Raw genomic sequence first — 18,439 nt, 5'->3', positions numbered from 1 at the left:
CTCTTTGGAAAAACTGTGTAGTCAATTCCTTTACCCATTTTTAATTGAATTATTTGTTTTTTTGTTATTGAATTGTATGAGTTCTTTATAAATTTTTTATATAAACTTCTTATTAGATATGTGTTTCACAATAAGTCTCTCCCATGCTGTGGGCTGCCTTATATCTTTTGTTTTTCCTTTTCTTTTTTTAATTTATTTTTTTATTGAAGAATAATTACAGAATTTTCTTTTTTTCCTGTCAAACCTCAACATGAATCAGCCATAGGTATACATATATCCCCTCCCTTTTGAACCTCCCTCCCATCTCCCACCCCATCCCACCCCTCTAGATTGATACAGAGCCCCTGTTTGAGTTTCCTGAGCCATACAGCAAATTCCCATTGGCTATCTATTTTACATATGGTAATGTAAGCTTCCATGTTACTCTTTCCATACATCTCACCCTCTCCTCCCCTCTCCCCATGTCCATAGGTCTGTTCTCTATGTCTGTTTCTCCATTGCTGCCCTGTAAATAAATTCTTCAGTACCATTTTTCTAGATTCCATATATATGCATTAGAATATGATATTTATCTTTCTCTTTCTGACTCACTTCACTCTGTATAATAGGTTCTAGGTTCATCCACCTCATCAGAACTGACTCAAATGCATTCCTTTTTATGGCTGAGTAATATTCCATTGTGTATATGTACCACAACTTCTTTATCCATTCATCTGTCGATGGACATCTAGGTTGCTTCCATGTTCTAGCTATTGTAAATAGTGCTTCAGTGAACAATAGGATACATGTGTCTTTCAATTTTGGTTTCCTCAGGGTATATGCCTAGGAGTGGGGTTGCTGGGTCATATGGTGGTTTTATTCCTAGTTTTTTAAAAGAATCTCCATACCATCTTCCACAGTGGCTGTATCAATTTACATTCCCACCAAGAGTGCAAGAGCATCCCATTTTCTCCACACGTTCTCCAGCATTTATTGTTTGTAGACTTTTTGATGATGGCCATTCTGACCGGTGTGAGATGATAGCTCATTGTAGTTTTGATTTGCTTTTCTCTAATAATGAGTGATGTTGAGCATCTTTTCATGTGTTTGTTAGCCATCTGTATGCCTTCTTTGGAGAAATGTCTGTTTAGATCTTTTTCCCACTTTTTGATTGGGCTGTTTGTTTTTCTGGCATTGAGCTGTATGAGCTGCTTGTATATTTTGGAAATTAAGTTGTTTCATTTGCTATTAATCTCTCCCATTCTGAGGGTTGTCTTTTCATCTTGCTTACAGTTTCCTTTACTATGCATAAGCTTTTAAGTTTAATCAGGTCCCACTTGTTTACTTTTGGTTTTATTTCCATTACTCTAGGAAGTGGGTCATAGAGGATCTTGCTTTGATTTATGTCCTTGAGGGTTCTGCCTATGTTTTCCTCTAAGACTTTTGTAGTTTCTGGTCTTTTATTTAGGTCTTTAATCCATTTTGAGTTCATCTTTGTGTATGGTGTTAGGAAGTGTTCTAACTTCATTCTTTTACATGTAGCTGTACAGTTTTCCCAGCACCATTTATTGAAGAGGCTGTCTTTGCCCCACTGCATATTCTTGCCTCCTTTGTCAAAAATAAGGTACCCATAGGTGCATGGGTTTATTTCTGGGCTTTCTATCTTGTTCCATTGGTCTATGTTTCTGTTTTTGTGCCAGTACCATACTGTCTTGATGACTGTAGCTTTGTAGTATAATCTGAAGTCAGGAAGGTTGATTCCTCCAGCTCCATTCTTCTTTCTCAAGACTGCTTTGGCTATTTGGGGTCTTTTGTGTTTCCATATGAATTGTGAAATTTTTTGTTCTAGTTCTGTGAAAAATGCCATTGGTAATTTGATAGGGATCACATTGAATCTGTAGATTGCATTTGGTAGTATAGTCATTTTCACAATATTGATTCTTCCTACCCAGGAACATGGACTATCTCTCCATCTGTTTATGTCATCTTTGATTTCTTTCATTAGTGTCTTATAATTTTCTGTGTACAGTTCTTTTGTCTCCTTAGGTAAGTTTGTTCCTAGATATTTAATTCTTTTTGTTGCAGTGGTGAATGGGATTGATTCCTTAATTTCTCTTTCTGATTTTTCATTGTTAGTATATAGAAATGCAAGTGATTTCTGTGTATTGATTTTGTATCCTGCAACTTTGCTAAATTCACTGATTAGCTCTAGTAATTTTCTGATACTATCTTTAGGGTTTTCTATGTACAGTATCATGTCATCTGCAAACAGTGAGAGCTTTACTTCTTTTCTGATCTGGATTCCTTTTATTTTTTTTCTTCTCTGATTGCTGTAGCTAGGACTTCCAGAACTATGTTGAATAATAGTGGTGAAAGTGGACACCCTTGTCTTGTTCCTGATCTTAGGGAGAATGCTTTCAGTTTTCACCATTGAGAATAATGTTTGCTGTAGGCTTATCATATATGGCCTTTACTATGTTGAGGTAGGTTCCTTCTATGCCCATTTTTTTGAAGAGTTTTAATCATAAATGGGTGCTGAATTTTGTCAAAGGCTTTTTTCTGCATCTATTGAGATTATCATATGGTTTTTATCTTTCAATTTGTTAATATAGTGTATCACATTGATTGATTTGCATATATTGAAGAATCCTTGCATTCCTGGAATAAACCCAACTTGATCATGGTGTATGAGCTTTTTGATGTGTTGCTGAATTCTGTTTGCTAAAATTTTGTTGAGGATTTTTGCATCTATATTCATCAGTGATATTGGCCTGTAGTTTTCTTTTTTTGTGTTGTCTTTGTCTGGTTTTGGTATCAGGGTGATGGTGACCTCGTAGAATGAGTTTGGAATTGTCCCTTCCTCTACAATTGCACTCATCTCACATGCTAGTAAAGTAATGCTCAAAACTCCCCAATCCAGGCTTCAGCAATACGTGAACTGTGAACTTTCAGATGTTCAAGCTGGTTTTAGAAAAGGCAGAGGAACCAGAGATCAAATTGCCAATATCTGCTGGATCATCAAAAAAGCAAGAAAGTTCCAGAAAAATATCTATTTCTGCTTTATTGACTATGCCAAAGCCTTTGACTGTGTGGATCACAATAAACTGTGAAAAATTCTTCAAGAGATGGGAATACCAGACCACCTGACCTGCCTCTTGAGAAACCTGTGTGCAGGTCAGGAACCAACAGTTAGAACTGGACATGGAACAGTAGACTGGTTCCAAATAGGAAAAGGAGTATGTCAAGGCTGTATATTGTCACCCTCTTATTTAACTTATATGCAGAGTATATCATGAGAAATGCTGGGCTGGATGAAGCACAAGCTGGAATCAAGATTGCTGGGAGAAATATCAGTAACCTCAGATATGCAGATGACATCACCCTTATGGCAGAAAGTGAAGAAGAACTAAAGAGCCTCTTGATGAAAGTGAAGGAGAGTGAAAAAGTTGGCTTAAAGCTCAACATTCAGAAAACTAAGATCATGACATCTGGTCCCATCACTTCATGGGAAATAGATGGGGAAACAGTGGAAACAGTGGCTGACTTTATTTTGGGGGGCTCCAAAATCACTGCAGATGGTGACTGCAGCCATGAAATTAAAAGATGCTTACTCCTTGGAAGGAAAGTTATGACCAACTTAGACAGCATATTAAAAAGCAGAGACATTACTTTGTCAACAAAGGTCCATCTAGTCAAGGCTATGGTTTTTCCAGTAGTCATGTATGGATATGAGAGTTGGACTATAAAGAAAGCCTGAGCACCGAAGAATTGATGCTTTTGAACTGTGGTGTTGGAGAAGACTCTTGAGAGTCCCTTGGACTGCAAGGAGATCCAACCAGTCCATCCTAAAGGAGATCAGTCCTGAGTGTTCATTGGAAGGACTGATGTTGAAGCTGAAACTCCAGTACTTTGGCCACCTGATGCAAAGAGCTGACTCATTTGAAAAGACCCTGATGCTGGGAAAGATTGAGGGCAGGAGGAGAAGGGGACAACAGAGGATGAGATGGTTGGATGGCATCACCGACTCAATGGACATGAGTTTGGATGAACTCTGGGAGTTGGTGATGGACAGGGCAGCCTGGTGTGCTACGATTCATGGGATCGCAAAGAGTTGGACATGACTTAGCAACTGAACTGAACTGAACTGCAATCTTTTGAAAGAGTTTTAGAAGGATAGGCATTAGCTCTTCTCTAAATGTTTGATAGAATTCTCCTGTGAAGCCATCTGGTCCTGGGCTTTTGTTTTTTGGGAGACTTTTTTTTTTATCACAGCTTCAATTTCAGTGCTTGTAATTGGGTTGTTCATAATTTCTATTTCTTCCTGGTTCAGTCTTGGAAGATTGAACTTTTCTAAGAATATGTCCATTTCTTCCAGGTTATCCATTTTATTGCCATATAGTTCATAATAGTCTCTTATAATCCTTTGTATTTCTGCATTGTCTGTTGTAACCTCTCCTTTTTCATTTCTAATTTTGTTGATTTGATTCTTCTCTCTTTTTTTCTTGATGAGTCTGGCTAAAGGCTTGTCAATTTTGTTTATCTTCTCAAAGAACCAGCTTTTAGTTTTATTAATCTTTACTATTGTTTCTTTTATTTCTTTTTCATTTATTTCTGCTTGGATCTTTATGATTTCTTTCCTTCTACTAATTTTGGGGTTTTTTTGTTCTTCTTTTTCCAGTTGCTTTAGGTGTAAAGTTAGGTTGTCTGTTCAATGTTTTTCTTGTTTCTTGAGGTAGGATTGTATTGCTATAAACTTTCCTCTTAGAACTGCTTTTGCTGCATCCCATAGGTTTTGAGTTGTGTTTTCATTGTCATTTGTTTCTAGAAATTTTTTTATTTCCCTTTTGATTTCTTCAGTAACCTGTTGGTTATTTAGAAACATGTTGTTTAATCTCCATGTGTTTGTGTTTCTTACAGTTTTTTTCTTGTAATTGATATCTAGTCTCATAGTGTTGTGGTCAGAGAAGATGCTTGATATGATTTCAATTTTCTTAAATTTACTGAGGTTTGATTTGTGACCCAAGATGTGGTCTATCCTGGAGAATGTTCCATGTGCACTTGAGAAGAAGGTATGTTCTTTTTTTTTTTCTTTTTTTCTCCTTTTTCATTTATTTTTATTAGTTGGAGGCTAATTACTTTACGATATTGTAGTGGTTTTTGCCATACATTGACATGAATCAGCCATGGATTTACATGTGTTCCCCATCCCGATCCCCCCTCCCGCCTCCCTCCCCATCCCATCCCTCTGGGTCTTCGCCAGTGCACCAGCCCTGAGCACTTGTCTCATGCATCCAACCTGGGCTGGTGGTCTGTTTCACCCTTGATAGTATACTTGTTTCAATGCTATTCTCTCTGAACATCCCACCCTCGCCTTCTCCCACTGAGTCCAAAAGTCTGTTCTGTACATCTGTGTCTCTTTTTCTGTTTTGCATATTGGGTTATTGTTACCATCTTTTTAAATTCCATATATATGCATTAGTATACTGTATTGGTCTTTATCTTTCTGGCTTACTTCACTCTGTATAATGGGCTCCAGTTTCATCCATCTCATTAGAACTGATTCAAATGAATTCTTTTTAATGGCTGAGTAATATTCCATTGTGTATATGTACCACAGCTTCCTTATCCATTCGTCTGCTGATGGGCATCTAGGTTGCTTCCATGTCCTGGCAATTATAAACAGTGCTGCGATGAACATTGGGGTGCACGTGTCTCTTTCAGATCTAGTTTCCTCGGTGTGTATGCCCAGAAGTGGGATTGCTGGGTCATATGGCAGTTCTATTTCCAGTTTTTTAAGGAAGCTCCACACTGTTCTCCATAGCGGCTGTACTAGTTTCCATTCCCACCAACAGTGTAAGAGGGTTCCCTTTTCTCCACACCCTCTCCAGAATTTATTGCTTGTAGACTTTTGGATAGCAGCCATTCTCACTGGCATGTAATGGTACCTCATTGTGGTTTTGATTTGCATTTCTCTGATAATGAGTGATGTTGAGCATCTTTTCATGTGTTTGTTAGCCATCTGTATATTCTTTTGCATTTGGATGGAATGTCCTGAAGTTATCAATGAGATCCATCTCATCTAATGTATCATTTAAGACTTTGTGTTTCTTATTAATTTTCTGTTTGATGAACTGTCCATTCATGGAAGTAGGGTGTTAAAGCTTCCTACTATTATTGTGTTACTGTCAATTTCTCCTTTTATGTCTGTTAGTGTTTGTCTTATGTATTGAGGTGCTCCTATGTTGGGTGCATAGATATTTACAATTGCTATGTCTTCCTCTTGGATTGATCCCTTGATCATTATGTAGTGTCCTTCCTTATCTCTTGTAATCTTCTTTATTTTAAGGTCTATTTTGTCTGATATGAGGATTGCTACTCCAGCTTTCTTTTGCTTCCCATTTGCATGCATATTTTTCCATCCTCTCACTTTCAGTCTATATGTCTTTAGGTCTGAAGTGGGTTTCTTGTAGACAGCATATATATGGGTCTTGTTTTTGTATCCATTCAGCCAGTCTGTGTCTTTTGGTTGGAGCATTTAATCCATTTACATTTAAAGTAATTATTGATATATATGTTCCTATTGCCATTTTCTTAATTGTTTGGGGTTGATTTTGTAGATCTTTTTCCTTCTCTTGTATTTCTTGACTATATAAGTCCCTTTAACATTTGTTGTAAAGCTGGTTTGGTGGTACTGAATTCTCTTAATTTTTGCTTGTCTGAAAAGCTTTTTATTTCTCCATCAATTTTGAATGAGATCCTTGCCAGGTACTGTAATCTTGGTTGTAGATTTTTCCCTTTCAGTACTTTAAATATATCCTGCCATTCCCTTCTGGCCTGCAGAGTTTCTGCTGGAAGATCAACTGTTAAGTATATGGGGTTTCCCTTGTATGTTACTTATTGCTTCTCCCTTGCTGCTTTTAATATTCTTTCTTTGTGTTTAGTCTTTGTTAGTTTGATTAGTATGTGTCTTGGTGTGTTTCTCCTTGGGTTTATCCTGTATGGGACTCTTTGTGCCTCTTGGACTTGATTGACTGTTTCCTTTTCCATGTTGGGGAAATTTTCAACTATAATCTCTTCAAAAATTTTCTCATACCCTTTCTTTTCTCTTCTTCTGGGACCCCTATAATTTGAATGTTGGTGTTTGATATTGTCCCAGAGGTCTCTGAGACTATCCTCAGTTCTTTTCATTCTTTTTACTTTATTCTGCTCTTCAGAAGTTATTTCCACCATTTTATCTTCCAGCTCACTGAAGATTCATTCTTCTGCTTCAGATATTCTGCTATTGATTCCTTCTAGAATATTTTTAATTTCAGTAATTGTGTTGTTTGTCTCTTCATGTTTATTCTTTAATTCTTCTAGGCCTTTGTTAATTGATTCTTACATTTTCTTTTAAGTTTTTTATCATCTTTACTATCATTATTCTGAATTATTCTTCAGGGAGTTTGCCTCTTTCCTCTTCATTTATTTGGACTTCTGTGTTTCTAGTTTGTTCCTCCATTTGTGCAGTATTTCTCTGCCTTTTCATTTTTTTTTAACTTATTGTGTTTGAGGTCTCCTTTTCTCAGGCTTCAAGGTTGAATTCTTTCTTCCTTTTGGTTTCTACCCTCCCAAGCTTGGTACAATAGTTTGTGTAAGCTGCGATTAGGGTGAGATTTGTGCTGAGTTTCTGTTTGTTTTTCCTCTGATGGGCAAGGCTAAGTGAGGTGGTAATCCTGTCTGCTGATGATTGGGTTTGTATTTTTGTTTTGTTTGTTGTTTAGATGAGGTGTCCTGCACAGTGTGCTACTGGTGGTTGGGTGATGCAGGGTCTTGTATTCAAGTGGTTTCCTTTGTGTGAGTTCTCACTATTTGATACTCCCTAGGGTTAGTTCTCTGGTTGTCTAGGGTCTTGGAGTCAGTGCTCCCACTCCAAAGGCTCAGGGCTTGATCTCTCTCCAAAGACCAGCCTAGGTCCAATCTACCAAGAGGAATTTCACCCAAAATGAAAGGGCCTTTACTTGAGTTCCAAAAGCCAGTGCACAAGAACACAATGGAGATCTCTGACTCAGCGGAAACTCGGTATTGCCTGCCACATGGACAGACCTTGGGTTGCAACAGATGACTAGAGGATCTGTCTTTAGCAGTTCTTTTTCATCTTTTCTATTGTTTCTTTTGTTGTGTAGAAGCTTTTTAGTTTGGTAGTCCCTTGTATTGATTTTTGCTTTTGTTGCTTATAATTTTGGTATCATATCTAAAAAATTCATTGCCAAGACCAATGTGAAGGAGTTTTATGGTTATCAGGTCTTATGTTATTCCATTTTGAATTAATTTGTGTGTGTGGTGTAAGATAGGGGTTCAATTTCATTGTTCTGTGTGTGATTATCCAATTTTTCCAAAATCATTTGTTGAAGAGACTATCCTTTTCTCATTGAATGTTCTTGGCTCCCTTATAAAATATTAACTGACTGTAAATACAGAGATTTATTTCCGGGCTTTCTATTCTGTTTTATCAGTTTGCATGTCTACTTTAATGCCTGTATCATACTGTTTTAATTACTGTAGCTCGGTAGCATAGTTTGAAAATCAGGACGTGTGATGCCTTCAGTGTTGTTTTTCTTTTTGATAATTCCTTTGGCTATATGGTGTCTTTTGTAGTTCCTTACAAATTTTAGGGGGGTTTTTTTGTGTGTAAAAAATGCCATTGGAATTTTTATACAGATTGCATTGGATCCATAGATGACTGGGTAGTATAGGCAGGTTAACAATATTAATTCTTCTGATCCATGTACATGGGGATATCTTTCCGTTTGTTTTTATCTTCAATTTCTTTCATCAAAGTATTGTAGTTTTCATTGTACAGATCTTTCACCTCTTTGGTTAAATCTATTCTTAAGTAGATGCTATTGAGAATGTGATACTTTTATTTATTTTTTAGATATTTTGTCATTACTGTACAGAAACACCACTGATTTCTGTATTTTGGTTTTATATCCTGAAACTTTACTGAATTTGTTGATTAATTCTGATAGATTTTTGGTTGAGTCTAGGATTTTTTGTATATGAGATCATATCATCCACAAATAATGATAATTTCATTGCTTCCTTTCTGATTCAGATATCTTTTATTCCTTTTTCTTGGCTAATTGCTTTAGCTAGGCCTTCCAGTACTATGTTGAAGTAGGACTTCAGAGTGCTGAGAGGGGGCACCCTTACCTTGCTTTTATCTTACAGGAAAACTTTCAGTTTTTCACCATTGAATTAGCTGTGGATTTGTTGTATATGGCCTTTATTATGCTGATATGTGTTCCTTCTATATTGAACTTGTTGAGGGTTTTTAATCATGAAAATATGACTACAGCCTCCATCTCAAATGTCTCTGGGACAATTTGGGAGACCAAAAAAAAAAAACTAAGAGACCCCTGTGAATAAAGAATGTTATTATATTTTCTGTTCTGCTAAACGTATTTAAAATGGCATCATGTGCATTGATATGATACCAGGATAGAGGGAGAAGAAATATACATCTTTATAATGCTAAAGTTGTCCTTTCCTCCTTTGTTCCTCAAAGGCAGCCCTGGAAGCATTAGATGAACTGGATCTGTTTGGTGTGAAAGGTGGGCCGCAGTCAGTTATCCATGTCCTAGCTGATGAAGTACAACACTGCCAGGTAAGAGGATAATGGACCATATTATAGAAAAATATATTTTTACTCAGACTCAAATTTAGCATGAGCTTTAGAATAAGGAGAACTGAATGAGAATACATAATCTGATTTATTATCATGTGCCAAAAATGTTTTATTAAGCATTCTATAGAGATAAACCTGATGTGGCATGAGCTATAAAAGAGATCATAGTCCTGTTCTCTCACCCAACATTATAAAGGGATCCCATAACAGTGTATGAAATTATCCTCTATTGTATCTCCTTTTCTAAATATACCGAGAGAACAAGAGGTGATAGATTGAGTGTTCTTCTTGATAGTGGTTCTGAATATTTCTCTTGTCCCCATTGGCACTAGGGTTAGATGTTTGGAGATTAGACTGTTTACATGGTAAATGCATATCTTCAGTTTTGTTTAAGATTACTTTATGTATTGAAAGATAAAGGTTCTTTTCATTGACAGTATGGCTTTTCCCATCTTCTTCAAACCCTGATTGGACCCCCATGGTGTTCTAGTGAATATAATCTTACTTTCTAATTTTAAAAATGCATTCCCCATCCTGATCCCCCCTCCCGCCTCCCTCACCATGTAAATCCATGGCTGATTCATGTCAGTGTATGGCAAAAACCACTACAATATTATAAAGTAATTAGCTTCCAACTAATAAAAATAAATAAATTTTTTAAATAAATAAATGCAAAATTTTCAAATGAGAAGATAAATTTGGGGGATATAGGAGCTAAGCTTTCTATATCCTTCTTCCCAGCTGCTATATTTATGCTTAAATAGTTGTTAATGGAGCAACAGGATTGTGGGTGGAAAAATGATGCTTTGAGTATTCTTTATCCATTGGCAGCTGCTTAAAAATCAGGATTAGGAAGCACTGAGAGAACGATTAAGACAAGGGATGATTTATAGAAGTAGCTAGTCTTCTAAGCTCTCACTATTGAATCATTTTTAGATTTTCATTTAAATTATCTTCTTCAACATAAATCTTTTGAAATTAAAGCTATTAGTTTTATAATCCCAGGTCACTTACTAATGTGCTACATTTGACTTCCTTTCTTTCCTTTCTTTCAGTCTATCCTTAATTCAATACTCCCCCGGGCTTCAACATCTAAAGAAGTTGATGCTAGTTTACTTTCAGTTATTTCCTTCCCAGCCTTTGCAGTAGAGGATAGCCAGTTGGTGGAGCTCACAAAACAGGAAATCATCACCAAGCTTCAAGTATGTCCATATGTGTCTTTCTTTTCTTTAGGGCTCTACTTTTAAGGCAAAATTAGTATCTTTGTGGGCCTTGAATGTGACCTGTGTCAGTGATTTAACCAAGCAGTCAGAGTTAACATCACCAGTAGTAAGTAATAGTAATATCATGTATATGCCCTGATACAGTGCACTGAGAAGTGCATAGCACCTCTGTGATGTCCTTCCCAAGAATGTAGTACCTCAAACCAAATTCAGGGACATTCTACAAAATAACTGGCAGGTGCTCTTCAAAAATGCTGAGATGATGAAAAACAAGGAAAGACTGAAGAATCATCACAGATTAGAAGAGACTAAGGAGATATGACAGCTAAATGCAGTGGAACCGTAAACTGGATACTGGAAGAGAAAAAAAGCGTTAGTGAAAAGTCTGGTGAAATCCAAATAAGTTATGTACTTTGGTTAGTAGTGTTGTACCAAGGTTAGTTTTTTTAGTTTTGGTGAATGTCCTATGGGCTTTCCAGATGACTCAGTGGTAAAGAATATGCCTGCCAATGCAGGAGATGCAGGTTTGATCCCTGGGTCAGGAAGATCCCCTGGAGAAGCAAATGGCAACCCACTCCAGTATTCTTGCCTGGGGAATCCCATGGACAGAGAAGCCTGGTGGGCCACAAAAGTGTGGGACATGACTTAGTGACTGAACAACAGAAACAACAAAATGTTCTATGGTTATATAAGATATTAACATTAGGGGACAGTGGCTGAAGGAAATATGGGGACTCTGTACTGTTTTGGGAACTCTTCTGTAAGTCTCAAATTATCTCAAAAAGTTTTAAATGTGTTTCCTTTAAAAAAAAAACTGTAGTCTCATAAGAATTGTGTGAGCAGAACCACATAGGTTCATAATTGGGCTGTCATAGACTTATCTGATGGTAGAAAGCCATGGAGAAGATGAAATAAGAACTTTGCTTTAGGGAAGAGCCTATAACTTAGCCCTCACTTGAAATCGCATTGCTGAAATTGGTTTCTGTTGCTGGGCTGATATCAGAGTTTTTTAAAATTATTTTTTAGGTATCATTTCTATGTTGTTGATAGGTTGGCACATGTAGCTTTTGCAGAGGATGCATTTCTTATTAATTATATTGCTGTACCAATGTACGTGCTTCTTACTTGTTTCCTCTGCATTTCCAGGGTCGTTATGGTTGTTGTCGCTTTCTACGAGATGGATATAAAACTCCTAAAGAGGTAGGTTTGTTTTCCCCAAAATGAGTCCAAGATAGAATGGTCACTACTAACTGCAGCTTCATTCAGAGAAAATATGTATCTCATCAATATTACTTCAAATAATTACTAAATAGGGTAACAAAGACTGACGCTTGCTGCCTTTTTGGGGTTTAGTTGCCAGGTTTTCTCTGTGAGCTGTTCCATATTAAATAAAATAGAGGAAAGTGTACATCCTTCCACCTCTTGAAGTTGTTTAGTTTCAGGAAAGAGCTACTGATGGATGCTTAAATCACTGGATGAAAATTTTAGCAGAAACAGAATATTTACATAGTCTCAAAGTGTTACTCCTAAAATATTCAATAATTACAAAGGAAAACTCTGTCAGTAGATCCTTTTGGATCCCTTCTACCTTTTGCAGTTGATTAATTCTAAACAGTACTTGATCTTGAAAAGTTAACTTTCTTTTGTTCCACTTGTCAAAAATTTTCCTTGGAAATATCAATGAAGAAAATTAAGTATTATTAAAAAGGGAATGAGTGATTGTTAACTACTTTGGCAATGTAAACATTATTTAAAGGCTCAGGTCAGCTGGTTGAGAGCCATTATAATTTTTTTTAATTACTGAGCTCAAACTCTTCTGGTTTACTTCCTCTCTTCCATGTTATACTTTAGGCCTTTTGACTTCTGCCCCCACTAATCTATTAAAATTGTACTCTGAAATATCATCATAATCTCCTAAGTAACCAATCTAGTAGCATTTTCTCAGTCCTTAGTCTCTTTTTTAGATGAATTTAATTTTATTCAAATCATAATCCAAATTACAATGGATAGATAGTTTTATAATAAAATATAAATAGATTTTACTGATTTCACTATAGACCCTGAAAAAAACACAATAAAAATAGGTTTGACATCTGTTACCTACCACTACATTTTCTTGAAATTCTTTTCCTATTTTAATTTCCACAGCTCAATGTCATCCTAATTTTTCTCCTCTTTCTGTTCTCCTTCACCAAACTGAGGATTTACCAAGTTTCTGTTCTTTGGCTGCCTGTTCATTGTATATAGGTACTACAGCTATAGCTTGTGTTTCATGTGTCAAGTCTTCAAGGATGATTCCCAAACCTTCATCTCTTGCTGTCCTTCTAAACATTTTTATTTGTATGTTTTGCTACTACCTCAAAGTTAACAAGTACAAAACCAAACTCAAGCTTATTACAAATTAGTCTCACTTCCTCATACATCTGCCTGTAGTATCATTTTCATCCTAGTTGTACTAGTTAGAATCACATGACAAAGTGTTAGTCACTCAGTCGTGTCCAACTGTTTGTGACCCCATGAACTGTAGCCCACCAGGCTCTTCTGTCCATGGAATTCTCCAAGCAAGAATACTGGAGTGGGTAGCCATTTCCTTTTCCAGGAGATCTTCCCAACCCAGGGATTGAAGCCAGGTCTCTTGCATTGTAGACGGACTCTACTGTCTGAGCCACCAGTATTTGCTAAAGGAGGAGAGTATGTATGTGAGCTGCCTTCTCTGAAACAAACTATTAGTGATGAAAGGCTGTGTTGTAATACCTCTGAACTAAAGATATAGTCTGATCTTGGAGTAATAAGACAGACTTTGTTTATTGTTTTTACTAGGATCCCAATCGTCTGTACTATGAACCAGCTGAGCTGAAGTTATTTGAAAACATTGAGTGTGAATGGCCATTGTTCTGGACATACTTTATCCTTGATGGGGTCTTTAGTGGCAATGCAGAACAGGTAATGGCGCTGGGGAAAGAGCTTTTCAGCAGATTGTTATTACGTCTTCTTCTTTCAGTTAATGAATGTGCTGACGTTATGCCCAAATGGAAGTCTTCCTAATAGGGAGGATACAGAGTTGTCTTCACAGGGGTCCCTGACCTCCAATGTCTGATGAGCCGAGGTAAAGCTGATGTAATAATACTAGAAATAAAGTGTGCAACAAATGTAATGCCTTGAATCATCACAAAACCACCACATGCCCCTAGGTCTGTGGAAAAATTCTTTCCCACAAAACTGGTCCCTGGTTCCCAAAAGGTTGAGTACCACTTTCCTAGAGACTAATAGTTGAGGGTACTATGTTAGAGAATAGCACTGAAACGTGTACACTACCGTATGTAAAACAGATGAACAGTGCAAGTTAATCCATGAAGCCGGGTACCAAAAGCCAGTGCTCTGGGACAACCCAGAGGGACAGAGCAGGAAGGGAGGTGGGAAGGGAGCTCAGGATGGGGGGAACATAAATATTGTGTCAAATTCACATTGATGTATGGCAAAACCATCATAATATTGTAAAGTAATTATCCTCCAATTAAGTAATTGAAAAAGGTAAAATTTTGACTACATCCCCGCCCCCAACAAAAAGAGTTAAAAGACCTCGAAACACACCGCTACATTTTTAAATGGATAACCAACAAGGTCCTACTGTATGGTACAGGGAACTCTGCTCAATGTTATGTGGAAGCCTGGATGGGAGAAGTTTGGGGAAGAATGGATAAATGTGTATGTATGGCTGAGTCCTTTCACTGTTCACCTGAAATATCACAATATTGTTAACCAGCTATACCCCAATACAAAATAGTGTTTAATTTAAAAACAAGAGTTAGAAGACTTGGATATTGCTATCACTCAGACTTGACTTGTAGTAAATATAGAAAGCAGAATAGCAAGTCCTGTGTATTTGCCTTAGTCATCAGACATAGATACTTGAATTTACCTCCTGACTTTATATGTCTTTATAAAAAATAAATCTTGAAAATGATGTTCTGACTTTAGCCAACAAAACAAAACAACAACCCAGTTATACCCTGTCCTCACACCCCAAAATACAGTCATCATTGCTTTTTTAGCTACACAAATAAAGTAGTTCAGAAACCATTGTGGGAAAACAGTGAGACTGGACAATTTAATCAAGTAAGTTTAATGTCAGGCATTCTGCAAATTGCCTGTGTTCTAAACTTGGACGTAAAAACAACACATTTGGAATTCATTTTACTCAGCTACATAAAATACAACTTTGTGTAATTTGAATGTTTTGGCCAATAGTAGTCTGCAACTGCCAATGTGAGTTTAAATAATAGAGTTACACTGAAGTTTCAGGGGCACAAAGGGTTATTTCTCTAAGCTTTAGTAAATTATAGAGTATATTTTTTGAGCAAGAAAAACAATAATAGAAATAGCTGCCTTATCTTTACCACCCTATTTTGATTCTACCATTTTTTTCAGTCCTTCTCAAATTCAGCAAAATTACTTATCAAAAGCTGGGCTTGCTCAAAGAAAGTTTTATTTGTTAAATGTGCCAACTGAGTATAAAGCACATTTAGGTTTAAACTCTTGGGAGGAAGAAAAGAGTTGAAAGACCTGGATTCTTTTTTATTCTTTTCTTTTACCAACTTTGCTACTGACCACTGAGTAGCCCAAGTACTGTCATTGGCTTCTTTAGTTTCTCTGTGCAGGCATATCTCAAAAATTCACAGGTTCAGTTCCAGACCAGCATAAAGATTGCAAATATCTCAATAAAGCAAGTAATATGAAATTTTTTTGTTTCCCGGTACTTATAAAAGTTATGTTTATCCTACATTCTATTAAGTGTATAATAGCATTTTATGGCTAAAAGAAAAAACAATGTATATACCTTAATTAGAAATAGTTTATTGCTGAAAAATAATAAGCATCATCTGAGCCTTCCATAGGTCATAATCTTTTGCTTTTACATGCTTTGAGATACTATGAGAATTCCCACAAACATGACACAGAGACACAAAATGAGCAAATGCTGTTGAAAAAATGGTACCAGTAGACTTACACAATACAGGGTTTTACAGTTTGTAAAAACAAACACAACAAAGAAAACGCAATATCTGTGAAGCACAATAAAGTATAATAAAACAAGATATGCCTGTACATATGATGAGAATAATTTTTCTCTCTTCATTGAAGAAGTGTATAGCACTAAAATTCTTTGAATTCCACAGGTAAAGATGTAATAAGTACAAGGTACAGTCAGTTTGGCTATAATGAGACACATATGTTACCTAAAAATTACCATGCTCTGCATATTCAAGAAGTAAAAACTATAGGGCTTGTACAAAAATGTGATTTGGGAACAACACTTAAAATGTTTCTCAGAAATATATACAAAATGATAGAAACCTAATAAAAACAGTACCACAAATAAACATTAGTGGCTTTAAAGCATTCATTCATTCCTCTTTCAAAAATTATATTCTGAGAAAATTATTTTGCAAGTAGCAAACATTTATGTACAATTCTGCTCATCACTATTACATTCATACAAATTAAGTCTGGTGATAATTTAAATGTTCAACAAGAAGGAAATATTAAATTAGAGATCATGCATATAAAATATTATGCTATTAAAATGTTTATTAAATTTAATAATATTAAAATTTTGGATTAACTTGTTTTATATTTCAAACATAATTTGTAGTGTTTGGTTTTCTCATAATTGAAAAAGCAGTACCACAGCTTTATACATGTTAAATGTTTAAGAAATACATAAATACCACAAAGATATAGCCTTTGTACTTGAAAATCAGCTGAAGTTTGCTTGTGAATATGTGCACCTTACAGGGCTCCCATGCTTGCCTCTCCATGTGCCAGAGGAAGAGAAGAAAAGAGAGATAGCATGAAAGTGAAAGTGAAAGTTGCTCAGTTGTGTCTGACTCTGCAACCCCATGGACTGTATAGTCCATGGAATTCTCCAGGCTAGAATACTGGAGTGGGTAGCCTTTCCCTTCTCCAGGAGATCTTCCCAACCCAGGGATCAAACCCAGGTCTCCTGCATTGCAGGCAGATTCTTTACCAGCTGAGCCACAAGGGAAGCCCAAGAATACTGGAGTGGGTAGCCTATCCCTTCTCCAGGGGATCTTCCTGACCCAGGAATCGAACCGGGGTCTCCTGCATTGCAGGTGGATTCTTTACCAACTGAGCTATCAGGGAAGCCCAAGAGATAGCATAAGAGGGGAAAAAAAAGAACATTAAGCAGAGAAGAAGAATAAAAATAGGCCGAAGAGGGAATAGAGGGGGAAATTAAGTAGAAGGAAAGGCACAGAGCCATGCAGCCAAACTGACTGTAAGAGAGCAGCTGGAGAGTTGTAGAAGGAGAGTTACTTAACATTGGATGGAAAGTTATAACACCACATGTGGATTGTGTTTCATGGCCCTCCTGAGGTGTGTACATGTGTGTGTTTTGTGTATTCTTACAAGACTCCTTTCAGCTGAGTGCATTCTCAGGTTGAAATTGTGCATAAGCAGATATGAAATTTATGTTATGCTCAGATTGTTCTCTAATATATCAAATGCATTGGAACACATTTGTGCTTTCAAAACAACTATTACAGCAGAACTGACTGTATATTTTTTCCACCATAAATTATAGTGTTTTTTTTACTTTTTATGTATTACTAATCTACAGCAAATTGTTAAGCAAAAAATGTAAACTTGATCATAATATAAACTTGATTTGGCAGGGACAATACAGTTTTAAAAGCAGTTACATGTACAATCAATAAGCTGTACTTAGGTTAGTACATAGTGGACAAAAGTAGACCCATGGAGGCAGGTTGACTTGGGCTCAAATCTGGACTCAACCTTGCACTGGCTGTGTCATCTTCCACAAGCTCATAACTTCCTTGAGCCTTAATTTCCCTGTAAATAGGCTTTAATTACACACACCTGGATGGTTATTAAAGTTAAATATATTAACATATGCAAAACTCCTAGCATATCTGACCTCTAATAAGCATTTAGTAAATGCTACTTCCCTTTCTTCTCCCTTTCTCTAGGTGAATACATTCCTTTACAATAGAACCTTCTTTTGCTACAACCCTTTTCTAGATCCCCAAAGGTAATTCTCTATAAACTTTGTTCTCCTTTTCTTTTATCTACAGGTTCAAGAATACAGAGAGGCTCTTGAAGCAGTCCTCATCAAGGGCAAAAATGGAGTCCCACTTCTGCCAGAGTTGTACAGTGTTCCTCCTGACAAGGTGAGCTGGACAGTGCCCTAATATGGAGCTGGGAGAAGAGGAGCAGTACCTCAAAAGGATTGCCTTGTCTGACTCAAATGAACTTTAATCTTTTGATTTTAATATTCTAGAGTCTGTCTTTAGGTATAGGACAATAAAAATATTATTTTATTCCTTTGAAAATAAAGTTTTAAAGCAGGCTTGGTTATGGCATTGTTACTGAGTGAGATGAGGGCAAGACCAAACCTTTCAATGATAGTTTCATGGGTGTATATTTATCCTCAAACCCATCAAGATGCATATGCTAAATACATATGGCCTTTTTGTATGTCAGCTATATCTCAATTTTTAAAAATAAAATAAATTATTCAGAGATTAAT

General features: G+C 36.5%; 1 protein-coding gene across 5 annotated transcripts in view; it reads left to right on the top strand.

The window, feature by feature from the left end:
- PHKA1 (phosphorylase kinase regulatory subunit alpha 1) overlaps positions 1–18,439 on the top strand; it is a 155,685-nt gene that overhangs the window by 29,825 nt on the left and 107,421 nt on the right. For all 5 annotated transcript variants that reach the window (XM_020871664.2, XM_020871662.2, XM_020871661.2 and 2 more), the window contains exons 7-11: positions 9,527–9,625; positions 10,702–10,848; positions 12,016–12,069; positions 13,690–13,812; positions 17,985–18,080. In XM_020871664.2, the coding sequence (XP_020727323.1) occupies positions 9,527–9,625; positions 10,702–10,848; positions 12,016–12,069; positions 13,690–13,812; positions 17,985–18,080 (519 nt within the window). The remainder of the gene's footprint in view (positions 1–9,526; positions 9,626–10,701; positions 10,849–12,015; positions 12,070–13,689; positions 13,813–17,984; positions 18,081–18,439) is intronic.

This window comes from Odocoileus virginianus, unplaced genomic scaffold (genome assembly GCF_023699985.2).
Source record: "Odocoileus virginianus isolate 20LAN1187 ecotype Illinois unplaced genomic scaffold, Ovbor_1.2 Unplaced_Contig_28, whole genome shotgun sequence".
Lineage (NCBI taxonomy): Eukaryota > Metazoa > Chordata > Mammalia > Artiodactyla > Cervidae > Odocoileus > Odocoileus virginianus.
The sequence above is the reverse complement of the archived record's forward strand: the minus strand, read 5'-3'. Positions and strand labels throughout refer to the sequence as shown.